The following is a 16,385-nucleotide window of genomic DNA, read 5'->3' as shown; positions in this document are numbered from 1 at the left end:
AATCAGTGCAGGTAATTCTGAGGTTAAAAATGTACAATAAAAGGGAAAAAGCAAACACACCTGCACGTGTCACTCCAGACCAGGAAATCTGTCAGGCAGCTCAGCAGAAAGGTCACAGTGACACTGGATTTCAGTGGCTCTGGAGCTCCTGGTGGCTTCCAGGGCTGGGAAGGACACAGGACATGGGATGTGTGTCCAGGTGTCCGGGTGGGTGAACATCCTGGATCTGCTCCTGAAGGAGACAGGAGCAGGAGCTTGACAGCTGGCAGGGAATGTTCCTTGCTGTGACTCTGTCAGGATTGATTGATTTCCACTGATCACTTCATTCTTTATGATCTGGCATTTTCCAATGGAAAACGGTTTGGAAGAAAGTGCTGGCCAGCCTGATTTCAACACCTCTGGGGTTTTGTTTCATTCCTGGCCTTTTTCAATACTTGAGGAGTGCACCATTTCTGCATTAATTGCAACTGTTTGCAATAAAATTTGCCCATAAACCCCCCTAGGGCACACATTTCATTATCCCTTCATCAAGTTGAAAAAAACCCACTGTAAATATTTCTCCATGAATAAGTGATTGATGCTTCAATCATGTTTGGATTTGCATCCACCTTGGTGTCCTTCCCCTGTGAATATTCCTGTGAGCTGCCTGAGTGATTACAAAATTAAGCATTGCTGTCTGGAGTGTTTTGGGAACACTTTCATGTTTATTCCCCGAGCCCTTCTCCATGGAAAAGGAGCACTGGTCCCAGGGTGTGAATTGGTGGCCACAAATAAATGTGAAATGCACAGAAATCTGCTGCTGGGCAGCAAGGGAAAACAAATCCCCAAAATCTGGTGGTGCCGAAATCAGAGAGCAGGACCTCACACCGGGGCCTTTCCCTGTGTTCTCAGATCTTTGATATTAATGCAAATAGTGACTTTTCCCTTTTTTGGGTATCTTTGATATTTTTAAAGCACATTTGGTGCACTAGGAAGTGGTAACAGATCCAAGACATGTTTCTTTTACTTAATCTGAGTGTTTTAGCAACTGGCATGAAATATTCTGTGTTTGGAGTCCACCTTTCCATGGAAAACAGGATCATGGAATGGGTGAGGTGGGAAAAGGTGACAGCGGACCATCTGATCCAATCCCACTAAATGTTCATCCCATTAAAAGGCAGGAAGGAAACAGATGAAGCCTCACCTGGGGCAGGATTTGAGAAACAAATGGAACTTGAGGCTCGGGTTTGGCTTTTCCTGGAAGCTCAGCTGCATTTGATGCTGTTGAAACCCCCAAATTTCAAATGCTTCTCTACTTTCCTACTCCAAGCTCTGTTCATCCAGAGTGAATCCTTATCCCACTCCCCCTCCCTGTGCTGCTTTCCAGTCCCTTTTGCTTGGATTTGTTGACGTTAGAGGGCAGTGTCCCATTTTCCTGCTTTTTTCCAACGTATTTTAACCAGTTCTGGTTGCCAAGTTCTTCGGCAGGCTGGGGCTGAGGTTACCAACGTGCTCCAAACAAAAGCTGCTATTTTCACTAAAAAACGATCACAATTCTGGGAAATCTCTCAAAAATGACATTTTCATGGTATCTGGATAGCTGGGAGGGTGGGCAATTTATAAAACCTCACACACATTAACTATTTCCCATTGCAACAGTTCTCTGTGAGGGCTCCGTGGTGTGATGAATGTCTCCAAAATCCTCCAATCTCTTCAATTCACTTCCAGAAGTGTTTTGAAATCACAGATGAACCAAAAAAAAAAAAAAAAAGGGGGGGGGGGGGGCAAAAAAAGTCAAAGACAAAAAGTTGCTTTCAAATGTGTAGGAAAAGTGTTTCTGAATTAGCCTAAGGAATGTCTCACAGCCATAAACCCACAAAGCATCCAGAATGCCACTCCAACATCCACAGTGGCAATATTCATATATCAAAGCCGAGGTGCTGTGAGCTTCCAACTTTTTTTTAGGATGGCATTCATCTTTCTGACAAAACCCATTATGGAATGCTAACCTGCAGCCACTTCAGGCTCACTGGGAAAATATTACCACCTCCCCCATCTCCAGCCACACCTCATTTAAGAAGCTAAGCTTGTGATCACCAAAAAAACCCAAAACGTTGTACAGAAGTCACCGACTTTTGTCTCCCTGGGAACTTTTTCTCGTGGAAGTTGCAGGACAAAACATATCCCCAAAATATGGGAATTAGAGATCCAGTTTTAACCCCTCCTTGCTTCTCTGGAAATCTCCCTCACGCCATCCCATGGTTATCCATCGTTCCCATAATTAGTTATGATTTTCCCTGCAGCACTGCTGAGACACCAAATTAATTTGCAGTGTCTGGATGCCACACAAATTCCAAGTGGGAGCAGAAAATCCCATCAACAGACCAGTGAAAGGAAAAAGGACAAGTTCAACATTTTGGGTGCAAGAGCCGAGTGCAGAAGCAGAATCAGTCAGAATCCTGCCTGAGGTGGCACAGGGAATGTGGGGGAGTTTCCTGCAGGAAAAGGAGAAGTGGCCTCATTTTGTAATTGAATTTTTGCAGGGCTCCATGTCAGATGTGCAGCATTCCTGCCTGGATAACTCCTGGATTTGTGTGTCTGCAGCTCCACAGCATCAAAATATTAACAGTTCAAAAAGCATCACTTCCCTCTCCCTCTCTGGCAGGTGAAATTCATTTTTTATTTACAGGGAAAGTGAACCATTTCCTGAAGGTCAGGACTTTTCGAAGTGGCTCTCAGAAATGAGAGCTGTCACTGACTCCGAGCAGGATCCCCGGGAGAGCCGGAGTTTGCTTTCCCTTCCTGGGTTTGTTCAGTCAGTCAGGAACAAGCACCAACCTCACTGCTCCTGCTGACCAGGGCTTTTTCTGTTTTTTTAACATGGAACTGAGGAAAATACACAACTGTGCTGCAGTCACCAAAAAAATACAACACAAAAGTATTGAAACATCATTTGCATGACTCTTGGGGAATGCCAGCTTGAGTCATGTGGGAACCCTTCCAGCCCTGCCATTCCGTGATTCCCTGATAATGAGGGGGATTCATTTCTTTCATGATTTGCACACAAAATAAAATTCCTGCATTGGCTGGAAACGCAGTAAAAAAAAATATTGCCGTGGAGTAAAAGCTCCTGGCAACAACTGGAAAAGAGCTGTAAGGAACAGCAAATGGTGTGATGGAATCATGGAATCCCAGACTGGTTTGGGTTGGAAAGGACCTCAAAGCCCATCCAATTTCATCCCCTGCCATGGGCAGGGACACCTCCCACTGTCACAGGTTGCTCCAAGCCCCAGTGTCCAGCCTGGCCTTGGGCACTGCCAGGGATCCAGGGGCAGCCCCAGCTGCTCTGGGCACCCTGTGCCAGGGCCTGCCCACCCTCATTTATTAATAATCATTAATGAACAACTATATGATATATTCCCTCACTAACTCTGCTAAACACTGTGCAATTAATTTGTCAAATGAAACTGTCTGCAGCCATCAGACCCTTAAAAATTATATTGGTTTTTTTCTAATGCGGTATGACTAAATTCATCTGAAATAGAAGGTATTTTACATAAATAAAAAGCTAAATTATTGAATATGCCTTTGGAAAACATCCAGCTTAGGCCAGTGACCAAACAGTCCCGTTTTTAAGGCTACAGCATCTATAAAATCATTAATTAAGCAGTTACAGGTTCAAAGGTACAGCCTTTGACAGGTGAACAGCACGAGGCAGGCGAGGCGAGTGTGCTGTGCCAAAACACCTGAACTCATCCTGAGAACACAGGGAAGATAAATGCAACTCGTTTCCTGAACACAAGCACGTAAATGACACCTTATTTGTTGATCATAAGGAGTGATTTGTAAAGTTCAAGCACCAAAATATGCAAATTGACACCATGCTCGACATGCAAAGGAGCAAATGGATCCTGGAGATCTCATCCTCACACAGCTTCTGCCTAGCTCTGGAAAAACTCACTGTGAGGAGGTCAAAAAGTGCAGCACAAACACCTGGACACTGAAAGCAGAAAATTTAGGAAATTTAGGTGGTAGAAATTTAGGAAAATGCCAGCTTGATAGAAAAATAGAGAAACCATTTGGGCTGTTCAAAGTGCTGTAGTGGCCTCCTTGAGCTGCATGGATTCGATGTGGAGTTTGTGCTCTGACAGGGGCTTGCCCAGCTCCTGGCAGGCAGGAGCATCCATGAGGATGCTTCTTCCAGGAGCTGGACTTCCATGATCCTTGCAGATCCCTTCCTGCTCAGGATATTCTATGAGAATTCCAGTGACGTTAATATTTGCAGAAAGTTAAAGAAAATGCAAAACCACCGCACCTTTGCAGGTGGGAAAAGACCAGGATTTTGGGTTCAGAATTATCTTTCCATAGCCCAATTCCACCCACATGGGGCAATTATCTTCTCTCCTTTTTGGCTGTGTAAATGAATCAACAGGATCAGCTAACGTAAGTATGCTCAGCAATCAGGATTGGGCCTTAAATCGCTCCATAACCTCCTCCAGTTAATTTTCCTACATTGCTTCAAGTGGCTCTAAGGAAGGAACCTCATTATTAAATTAACATGAGGGTGGGGAGGCTCTGATTTCCCAGAGCAGCTGGGGCTGCCCCTGGATCCCTGGCAGTGCCCAAGGCCAGGCTGGACATTGGGGCTGGGAGCAGCCTGGGACAGTGGAAGGTGTCCCTGCCTATGGAAAAGGGTGGGACTGGATTATGCTGAAGGTCTGTTCCAACCCAAACCATTCCATGATTCTAGATAAGAGAATACAAATACTGTATTAAGTAACTTTTCTGTTGTTTTTTTTTCTTGCAATTGGGCCATTTTATTGAAAGGTATTTAAATAAAGGATTCATAATAGTCCTGCAGATCTTGCGAGCAGAAAATCCCAGACAATATGAACCCAGCACTCAGGACTGGCCCATTCCCAGCAGGATTTCTGATCCCAGACATGACACTGAGTCAGTAACAAGCACTCCACCAGCTTTCTACTTTGATTTGCCCACAGCTCCTCACATTAGGGACACTCCAGCCAGCCCCGGTTGCTGCCTAATTAGGGGAATGACTTTCCATCAATCCTGACGTGCCACAGTGTCTCATGCAACACTAGTTTTTGCCATATTTTGCATGTAAAAATGAATTTAAAACTGAGAAATGAGTGGCATTTCACAGGATGCACTTTGCCACAGAGAGCTGGAAAATATCCCTGTGGCTGTGCTTGCTCCCATCCTCCAGGAACCTGACAAGACCCACAGTGCCAGAAAGGAGGAATAATTTGCAGAGCTGGCTAAAACCAAAAAGCAGAAAGACCAGCAGGGTCAAACACATCCCTTGTCATAACAGGGGAACCCAAAGGTGCCCCAGTCCAAGGAGAGAGATCCTTTAGTCCAAAATATGTACAAGTGCAGCAGAACCCTTTAAAACTTCAAACTGAGAAGATTTGGTATCTCTGACACATTTCCAGAGGTGGGGAAGGCCACCACAACTGCCACTCAGTGGCTTCAAGAAAATCATTAATCAGGGAGAATCAGAGTGACTCAAAAATTAAGACAGCAAAATTTATGGGCTGAAAGGACAAGGCTCCTATCAAAGGAGATGGCTCCTACCAAAATATATGAAATATATGAAAATATATCATGACCCTGGGTCTTGATTTACTATAAAAATATCCTAAAACAGCACTGTAGAGGATTATCAATAAATTAGTGAAAAAGCTCAAATTCCATTAAATGGGAATAATTTTTTCCCCATTTTTACTCATACATATTCTTTTCTCCTCCTTCGAGTTGAGAGCCATTTGTTCTTTCCAATTAATTGATGATTTTTACCTGAAAATAAAGTCAAAAACACCCCTCTGCAACATGATAACCATCCTCCACTGATGGTGTAATTTTTAGTTATACAAAAAGGCAAAGCAGAGCTGGGGGAACCGAAATGACTCTGGAATGATGCTGACATCACCGAGTTGAACAATACATTTCAACAGCATCCTCACAGGCCTTCGCTTCAGCCAAGTGTCATGCTGCTAATTAAGATGCTAATGAAGACACAGAGCCAGCCACAGCAGCCTGGGCTCCTCATGGAGCTCCCAGCTCTGGAATTTGGCTGCAGTTTGGAAAGCACAGTTAAGATACCGGGGGTTAGGAGAGCCCTTAGGCACAAAGCACAGAAATCTGTGAGGAAGCTCCGTGGGCAGAGGAATCTCTGAGTGCTCAGAGCTCTGTGAGGCGCTCCAGGGTTGCCATAGAGATTCACCAGGTTCGTTTGAGCGACCACAAGGAGTGAACACAAAATATTCCGACCCTGAACGCACCGAGCGCCTGAGGCATCACCCGTGGAAGATTCCATCGCTCCCTGTTGTCTTCAGGAAGTTGTGGATGAAATCTGGGGATGATGTCTGGAGAGCAGCTCTCCACAGCTCACTTCTTGTCACACTGAGCCCTTCCATGTCTTCTGGAAGGTTCACACTGAAGAAGTCAAAAAGATGGGTCTCGGCTGATCGAGCTTTTAAGATCGGCTTAATTTCTGGAATAATCAACCCAGTGACTTCAAATCTGTGAGGGAATTAGAAGAAAAAGTCCTTCTATCACCACAAAGACAGAAAAAATGCCCTAAACCCTAAAATTGCTCTGTACCCCAACCCCAGAGTGATGTCTGATGTTCAGCTGTGCCATTTTTTCAGTCACCAAGGTCCATCCTCACCTCGGTTGTTCTCACCAGCCATGGCCTGTTGGGGTAGGGCAGTGAGCTCAGCTTGTTTCCTTAAAGAAAAAAGTCCTGCCATGCTGCTTCACTCTCAAGAAGAAATTTAAATATCGTGAAACATTCTGTCAGACTGATAAAAGGCGTATCTTTGACATTTTTCCAGTCTTTCCCCAAACTCTTTCAACATTTAAGCAGACAGCTCATCAATGACATTCTGCATAAATGCTCCATGGTTAGAAAGTAATTTTTCATGAGGAATCTCTAAAGTGCCAGACTCTTTGATAAGTTAAATTTTGATTTTCTTTATATGACAAATGGTTAATAGTTGTCTTAGAGCCTTTCTGCACTATGACTTTTATCTCTGTTTTATTACGGTAATAATAACATCTAATATACTCTCTCACATCTGTCTTGTTCTTTCTTAAGGTCAAAATTATATCCAGAGTTAAAAGCAGCAGGAGATTTCTCCCTTTCTTCCTCTCAGTATTTTCAGGGAATAAATTACCATAAACAGGCAAATAATAGCAAATTAGGAAACCTAAATGTGATACCCATACTTTAATATGTGCTGGGCAATCAGAAACCCGAGTATTGGGATGCCATTCCAACGAGGAATTTTCAGGCTTGCAAGTTAATTAGATGCTATTAGGTCAGGCTGTTTAATTGCCTTCCTTGCCAATAACCTGTGGAGAAAAAGAAAAATATTAGTTCCTCTTCTTTCTTTGAGCAGATTTCTCTTGTTGGTGTTTTATGGGATTTGTTCCCTTCAGGTTCACCAGTGGTAACCCCAAAGCTCCTTCAAAGGCACAGATTGTTTTTAGGGAGCAGAGGAGCAGCAGGTGACACGTCCTGCTCCTTGGAAGGTCCATTCCAGGTGTGGGGATGGGGATGGGATGGGATGGGATGGGATGGGATGGGATGGGATGGGATGGGATGGGATGGGATGGGATGGGATGGGATGGGATGGGATGGGATGGGAAGGAGACACAGCCTCCCACAACCTCAGGGTAGCATCAACCCAATCCCAGGGCTCAGGACAGGCTGGTTTATAAATTAATGAACTTATTTATAATCAACTTATTTATTTAGACACAGCTGGCTCTGAGTAGCCACATTTCCTAATGGATAGGTTCTCTTTATGGCAACGATGTCGTGGTTAAAAGGAGTTTAATTGCTTCAATAAATGTCAAAATAGAAGTCGTTTATTCAGTAAATCTAGTGAAATCTGGTTTCTAGTTTGAACTAGAATCAGAACTGGCTAAATCGAGTTTGGCTGCTCCAAACAGTGGTTGCTGAGCTCAGGGATGGTTCTCACAGCTCAAAACCAGGGAATCATCACTGGAAATCTATGTCTAAAGCCTCCAGAGGCAGATACAAGTCAGAGCAAAGTAAGGAAAAAAAATCCTTATGGATTCAGGGATTCTGCATGTCCTCTCCCTCAGCCTCTCCAGCTATGGAAACCACCCTTTTCTGCCCCAAAACTCTTCCCAAGTCCATCAGCCATGACACTGCTTACTCAAGACAGCTCAATGAAGGCAGCTTCTTGTTTTTTGGATGGAGAAATTGAGTAGAAATTATTTGTTTGACGTCCCAGACTGAATTACTCACAAAGGCCAAGACCGGCCAGAGCATTCCCAACTTCCCAACTTGCTCCTCAATCCCCAGACAAAGCATCGCTCTTCCCACCCTCTGAACTCTTATCTTTTCTTTTGCTGTTAGTTTAGCCAAGAAACATAGAAAAGAAATTAATAAAGATATTTTTTCACAGCATCCTGAATCCCTGTTCTCCAGAAAGGAATAAAATTAATGGCAGCACATTAATTATGCTGCAGGCTGGCATCCCTACAGTTGTTCTTATTCTCCTCTTTTTACTGAAAGAAGACATTTTCTGCCACATTTCCAGTTCCTGTCAGCATAAAAATTAATGTGCCCAGCAATGGCACCCTCAGATCCTTATTTCCTGACAGAGATCACTGAGGTCACTCTCTGTTCTCTCCAAAATAAAGCCACCTTTAGAGTTCAGAGATGAGTTCAGCATTGCAGGGTGAGTTTTCTGTGGGTGGCGATGGTGAGATCAGCCCTGCAGTGACAGAACTCCTGAAAGGCAGCTGGATAATCTACATTTTCCAGGCTTGCTCTGGATTTAGGTGATTTAGGTGACTTATGGCTCTGGGTGGCCTCCTCATCCCATTGTTTTGTCCATGCCGATCCCTCCAGCTGGAGTGGCCTGTCAGGGAATGGCTGAATCATAAACAATGGGATTTTTCCAGCAGCCAATTTTTCTTTCATTCCTTATTTTCAATAAAAGGGGATGAAGGTCTGTGGGAGCAGGACACCAGCTCTGCATCCCTCTGGAACATGCCCTGCTCAAAGGCAAATGCCAAAACACTGAGTGAGTTACTCTCACTCCTGCACAATAAATGAAGGGGAAAAGCCTGATTTTCCAAGCTCCACGAAGAGTTCTGTTGGCTTAAAGACAACCTTGCTCACCCCAGGTTACCAAGGCAGGAATGTATTTGAATATGTAGGAAAATGTTAACAAAAATGGATCTGAACACCCAAACAAAGGTAAATCTGAACTTGTATGGGTTTTTTGCTTTCCTGAAAGATGATTTGGGTGGGGATATGAGCAGGACAGAGCCACAGCAGGCAGCTCCACTGGGACAAAACACCTCCATCCCCACAGCCATGCACAGATGCAGAATGGATGCATGGAATCATGGGATCATGGGATCATAGGATCACAGACTGGTTTGGGTGGGAAGGGACCTTAAAGCCCACCCAATGCCACCCCTGCCATGGCAGGGACACCTCCCACTGTCCCAGGCTGCTCCCAGCCCCAATGTCCAGCCTGGCCTTGGGCACTGCCAGGGATCCAGGGGCAGCCAGAGCTCTGGACAATCCATGCACTTGGGACATGTGTTTGCTTCTGTCACTGCCCAGGAGTCACTGCCAGCCCTTCACTTGCAGTGCAGTTCTGCTCCTTGGGCAGTGCTGGACAGAGCTGGAGAGTGTTTGGGATGGAAAATTTTCAGGACATCTGCCATGGCTGAAATCCCAGCAGCCAGGAGTGACACGGGGCAGTGCCTGGCTGCAGTGGAACCCTTCATGTCACCACAGAGCCATCCTGGGCTTGCTCCCATCTGACAGTACCCAAGGATAATAAATATCCAGCACATTCCTTGGGCATTTTTCATGGTTCCTAGGATTCCATGGCTCCCAGGATTCCATGGTTCCTGAGTTCCACAGTTCCTGGATTCCATGGTTCCTGGGTTCCATGGCTCCTAGGACTCCATGGTTCCTGGGTTCTGTGGTTCCTAGATTCCATGGTTCCTGGGTTCCATGCTTCCTAGGATTCCATGGTTCCTGGGTTCTATGGTTCCTAGGATCCCATGGTTCCTGGGTTCTGTGGTTCCTAGATTCCATGGTTCCTGGGTTCCATGGTTTCTAGGATCCCATGGTTCCGGGTTCCGTGGTTCCTAGGATTTCATGGTTCCTGGGTTCCATGGTTCTCACTCAACTCAGCAACCTCAAGACTACCCCAAAGGAACTCAGGTGTTTAAGTGACTTTAAAACCCAGGATGTGTTAAACTTTTCAGCCTGGACAAAACCAGGCAGGAATGTGTTTCACCTCCTTGGATCAGCCAGAAATCATCCAGAAAAACCCACTGTCCCACCAGCACAGCTCCATGTTGGGGTCACTTCACCCCATGGGCTCAAGGGGGGCATCATAAAGGTGATGACACCAAACTGTCTCATTGTAGGGTTAACAATGCTCTCCTGAGTTATGATATTTACCAGGGCAATATTAGAAAACATCCACATAGTGATTTATTATAATTAATACCGTAGCTTTGACTGCAAAAGGCATTGCAGGGACACTCTGCCACGTTTTCAAGCCAAGGGCACAGCTTGTTACACTCAGGGGACACAGCCACAGGTAGAACTCACATGTGTGTAACTCAGCAGGTAACCTTTCCTCCATACCACATTTATATATTTCATATCAAATGACTTTCTCTTTTTTTTTTCCTAACAGGAAATTAAAAAAAAAATCCCAGATTTGGCACATTTCATCAGCTGGGGGTTGCCTACCTAAGTCAATTAATTGAGGCACAGGGAGTGGTGCTGATACCCTGCCTTAGAGTGATTTCCCAGGATTCTTCTGGATATGAGATGAGACATCTCTGGAGATTATTTCGTGCCAAAGTCATTTTAAATAACTATATTAAAAACTCAGTGGGAGTTACAAGTAGGGCCTGATTCTGTTTTTCACTGCTGGCCCTTCATATCTTTGGAAACCTGAAATGAAATGCACTTTAAGTCTGTATTAAAACTACCAGTTGTCTTCAAGTAAATGTGATTTGGGACGGGAAAGCACAGGAATGCCTCGTGTCTGGCAGAGAGGAGGGATTTTGGGAATAATATCCTCCGTCCTCCCGCCAGGCTGCGTGCACACATCTCCTCAAAGCACGGGATTACCTTTGTATTAATCAAAAAGCAACTTGATGAAATCTGTAGCTTGACAAAGGAGGGGAATTAAGCAAATGAAAACATTCATTTCGAGACAAAACTTTATGCTGCTGTAACTTTGGGATCAAAGCCCTTCCTGAGCGCTCCCATCTGCTCTGCTCGGCTCGCGGCGCTTGGAAATCGACATCTGGGGACGCGCTGGGGACACGGGAACCCTGTCAGAGAAAAGCATCACACGGACTGGAAGCAACGATTGAAACATCAGATGTCAAAATCTGGGCCGGCTTTTGGGACAGTTGCTCAGGACTTTGCCCTTCGGAAGGAAGTTTTTTTAATTCCCGCTCCGACGCCGTTGCGGAAGGACCTTCTGTGGAGAGGGGACTCCGGGAGAGGCTTCCCAAGAGGCAGCTCCTCATCCCTGCCCGCCTTGGAGAGGCAGCTGCTCAGCAGCACCAGGCACGAATCCGATTTCCCATACAGCTGGCAGGTCAAATAAAAAGGATTTTTGCTCTGGAGATTAAAGGCAAACAAACAAACAAGGAGGAAAAAAAAAAAAAAAAAGAGATAAGAGAAGGTAAAATTATGGATTTGTGTATTTGCCAGGACTTGTTCAGGATACAAAGCAAAGCAGAAACACAAAAGCAATTTATGCTTTGAATGACAAGGATGAGCTGTTATTTTCTAAGGATTTATCGTGTTCAAAATCTGATTTTTTCATAGTTTTAGATACATTTCTGGTCTAAAATACTGATACAATTATGTTTAGGGTATGATATGAATTGTTTTCTGTGATGCTGACCAGCTGTGACACAGTTTCCTTGGAATAAAACGGGGGTTTATTGCTGGAAAATGAGATTTTTTCAGGGAAAAATTAAATACCAGCTTGTGTGAACTTCTGAGGCTTAAATTACAGGTAAGAGAAAACAAAAATACCTGTAAAGCTGAACTTTGGAGGAGGCTTTCCAGTAGTTATGACTCGTTATGGAAGTAGTTAGAAGTTTAATAATGACAAAGTAATAATGAGAATTTTAAAAAGTCTGGATAAAAATCCAGGGGTTTGCCCACATTCCTTTTACTTCCACTTTGTAGGATAAAAATGCCAACTACATAAAAACTTTGACATATTTCAACAGCTCTTAAAATAAACGGCATTTAATTACTGATGAATTATAAAATAAAAACATTTCCTGGCATGTCTATGGTTGCTCTGTGCAACTTTCATCATATCCTGATTTCCCAGCTGATTTTCCATCTAAAAGCAATATTCTGCCATCTCTAAAAATTCCATGCAAAACCATAGGATTAACACCTGGAATTGCTGGTAAAATTGCCATGAAATTCATTAGGACTTGTTTTAATTCAGTGTTTTATTGCTCTTATTTAATACTGGTTATTACTTCAATTTTTTTGTTTGTTTAATGACTTTTTCTTCATCCAACACTTTCTCCCACTGACAAGGGGTTTCCCAGACTGAACTTTCTCCCTAACAAGAAAAAACGCTTTTTGCAAGAGAAAAACCAAAAAAATCCAAAAACCAGGCACAGAGAAATTCCTATTTTGAATTTTTATTTCACTAGATTTACTGAATAAATGACTTCTATTTTGACATTTATTGTAGCAATTAAACTCCTTTTAACCACGACATCGTTGCCATAAAGAGAACCTATCCATTAGGAAATGTGGCTACTCAGATCCAGCTGTGTCTAAATAAATAAATTGATTATAAATAAGTTAATTAACTGATAAACTAGCTAGCAATAAGTGCAATGAATACATATCTATCTAATTGCACCTATTTAAGATATGCAAGGAATCCCGATGAAATGGAGAGGGGATTTGTGTTTTTCTCTCTTCCATCCAGGATTCTGGCTCCCCACACTCCACATTAAATATGCACTGGCTTGCTCACATGATTATTTCAGAGGCTTGCATATTTTATTAATAACTCCAGGAAAAATTAGGCCATGCTCCAGGAAAATGAGGTAATAATATTTAACCAATAGCTTTAATACAAGAAACTTCTTCATTTTATATAAAAAAACCCCCAAAAACATAGAAGCAAAGAAGCAATCAAGCAAACAAAATGAATTTAAATAAAGGAGTAATTTAAGAGGAACGGAACAGATCTGGGAGGAAATAGGGAATGGGACTTACCATGGAAGGGTCAACTGGGTAACCCGAGCACACCAATGTCAGGGAGATCCACAGAATGAAAACCAAGTTTAACCTGCATAGACTTCAAAGAAAAGCTGAGATTAATCAAAATTTGGACCAAAATCAAGCAAAATATGAGCAGAGAGCAACCCATGCACTGATTACCCCGCAGTGGCTTTACCTGCTCATTTTTTACCCAGCACTGTGTGTATGAACATGCAGCTCTACTACCAAATTCCTCACACATCCTTTCAGTTCTTCCTTAGGTGACCATTTTATACCAGAGTTCAGGAGGGAAAATGTCATCAAAGCTGATTTTATTCTGACTAATTGCTCCTTGTTTGGCCTTTTCTTTTTGCTAAAAGGGAAAATGGCAAGAACACGCTCAGCTGCCATTACCAGCTCTGGGGATTTCATTTGAAGTGTCCCACTAAATGTCTCTCAAGTGGCTTTATTGTTACCTCTGTGTCACCACTGCAAATCTGGACAGAGGTCTCAGGATTTCAAAAATACATCTCAAGAGTTTGTTACCACTTCCAGTAGATCAGGCAGAGACCTTGCAAAGCCTGGCAGTGAGGGAGAAACATTTAAAGTGCATTTTAAGTAGAAAGTTCCTCAAAGAGTTTTACTATACTCAAAACAGCCACAATACAGAGAAAAATATGTGGGTTTTTAAAAATTTTTCTCCTCCCAGAATTATTTTTTTATGTGCTTAGCTCTTAATACACCGAATTAAGGTTTTTTTCTTACAATTAAAATTCTTTGGCCATTAATTTCTACTCTGCAGCCGTATCTCAGCCCACATTGAGTTTAGTCAACACAAACTTCTATAGGAGTAATAAACTCTGTTAATCTCCAGCAACACAGCAAGTGTTTCATGTCTAAAAGCATCATTTGTTGCTGCTACAAATTTAATGGTGCAGTATTTTAGGGGATTCTGTGGTTTATTTATCCAGAGGGGTGTGAAAGTGCTGCGTCCCACAAGGTTGGACAGCACAGGGGAGGGATTGCTGAAAAACATTAAATTCCATTTATTTTTTCTCAGAATGAGCACCACATCCACAAAAATGTGCTGGGTTAATGGTTGGACTCATGGATCTGAGAGCTTTTCCAACTTTAACAATTCCAGGATTCTAATGAAAACACTGAGGATCGTTTTTGGACAGCCACAGAGTGTTGTCAGCACATGTCAGGCATGCACACAGTGAGTCAGAAACCCCAAATGTTGCATTTGGTTTGGTGTTTACACCAAAAAATCAATGTACAGGGGCTCCAGAATGGACCTTTGTGTGAGTCTTCAGGGAGACCTGAGCTGTTATAAATGATGTCAAATTTCACTGCAATTTTTCAGATAATTTTGACGATCTGAAAGGTCTTTTCCAACCATAATGAATCCACGATGCTGTGATTCAGTCTCCTGTTTAAGTGCATTTCATTCCAGGAGACACACAGCTGTGAGAAGAAATCCAGTGGCATGGAAGAGCCTTTAAACAAAAACCCCTGATGTGATCTCAGGTTTGTGGTTGACATTTTTCCCTCATCATGGTGGTGCTGGTCATGTCGTGGTTGACAAAATCCAACGACTCTTTTTAAATGACTTTTTACAAGAAGTGCTTGTGGTTGCTGGTGAAGCTCTTCAGGACTGTCCAGGCCCACGAGGGCTGTGGAAACGAGGCTGAAATTTGCCTCATTTAAAGCCTGCAGAGAGCAATCCCTTTATAAAGCCATCAGGAGAACAGCTGATTATTTGCATATTCAGCCTGAGTCCTCTTATTCAGGGAGCAAATCCTCTCCTTGAATGGAACCTCCCATTCCCACTCGTCCAGGACCTCCAACTCCAAGGATAAGAGGATTAGGCCGTGTTCCTGCTGCAAAGAAAAGCACTTTGGGATGGATTCTGGCTGAGCACAGCTTAGCTCAGCTCTCATTGTGTCTGCATTTAGTCCAGCTCCGTTTTAATCCCAAATTAACCTTCACACAACACTTTTTGTGGAAGGTGAGGGGCCAGAACAGGCTGGTGATTAAAGCTCAGGGTTTCCAGGTTCAGCCTGAGACTCTCTGAGTAAACTGTGGGGAATTATTGAGTCAATTTTCTTAAATCATGGGGTTTTTGAGGCCCAGGTGACCTCCCATTGGGCCTGGTCACTCCCTCCTATGCTCACCTTTCTCTAAGAGACGTTTTGACCAGGTGAGCAATCACAAACTGCTTTGGAACTGAAGAACCCAGGATCATGGAATAGTTTAGGTTGGAAAAGCTCTCTAAGATTGAGTCCAACCATTCCCCAGCACTGCCAAGGCCACCACTGCCCCATGTCCCCAAATGCCACATCCACAGGGCTTTAAATCCCTCCAGGGATCGGAACTCTACCTCTGCCAGGGTTGGACAGCCCTTGTTGGGAAGAAATGTTCCCAATATCCAACATGAACCTCCTCTGGTGATGCAGATGGCAGCAAGGCAAGAGTCACCTGAGACATCACCACCCCAGAACGGGGCCCAGGGGCTTTGCTCACCCCTCAGACACAGAAAGGTATTTCCTGAATATTCAAACCCTCCCATTTGCTTCTCACTTCTTAGAGTTTACTTTTCCCAGCTTTTCAGGATGCAGTTTAACACAACACAACACAACAGAACACAACACACCTGTGATTTGCATGCAAGAAGCATAGATGGAGATTTAGATCCATTCAAGATATTCCCACTTCAGGTTTGGAGGAATCAGGTTGAACAGCACAAGTGGCAATTGACATTTCTGTCTCCTGCTCTGTCTGCTGAGCACCCAGACAGAGGCTCTGCTCCCGGGCTGGGTTCACTGGCAGCTACCAGAGGTCAAATGAATCATTAAGAACCACAGTAAAACCTCCCAGCATCCATAAAATTTGTATTTTCTGAGAATAAATCAGCAGCAATATCAGCGGCAATATCACCTCTTCCCTCCTGCCTGCCCTGTTGGAGGAACGCTGTATTGAACCTTGTTCCTCCTTTCCTTTGTTTCCCCCAAAAGTCATATGGAACAACACAAAACTCGCTGTTAAGCCTGTAAAACCTTGCAAACTATTGAGGTTCACAGGCTGATAAGCTTCA

General features: G+C 43.6%; 1 protein-coding gene across 1 annotated transcript; it reads right to left on the bottom strand.

Annotated features, from left to right (window-relative positions):
• Positions 1-10,559: 10,559 nt before the first annotated feature.
• NPS (neuropeptide S) lies at positions 10,560-15,988 on the bottom strand. Its single transcript, XM_069020473.1, has 3 exons — positions 15,945-15,988; positions 13,304-13,385; positions 10,560-11,659 (listed from the first exon to the last, which is right to left on the bottom strand). Exons 1-3 carry the CDS (start codon positions 15,986-15,988, stop codon positions 11,450-11,452), a joined length of 336 nt encoding a protein of 111 aa, XP_068876574.1. The 3' UTR covers positions 10,560-11,449.
• Between the last annotated feature and the right edge of the window lie 397 nt (positions 15,989-16,385).

Source organism: Aphelocoma coerulescens, chromosome 6 (assembly GCF_041296385.1).
Source record: "Aphelocoma coerulescens isolate FSJ_1873_10779 chromosome 6, UR_Acoe_1.0, whole genome shotgun sequence".
Lineage (NCBI taxonomy): Eukaryota > Metazoa > Chordata > Aves > Passeriformes > Corvidae > Aphelocoma > Aphelocoma coerulescens.
The sequence above is the reverse complement of the archived record's forward strand: the minus strand, read 5'-3'. Positions and strand labels throughout refer to the sequence as shown.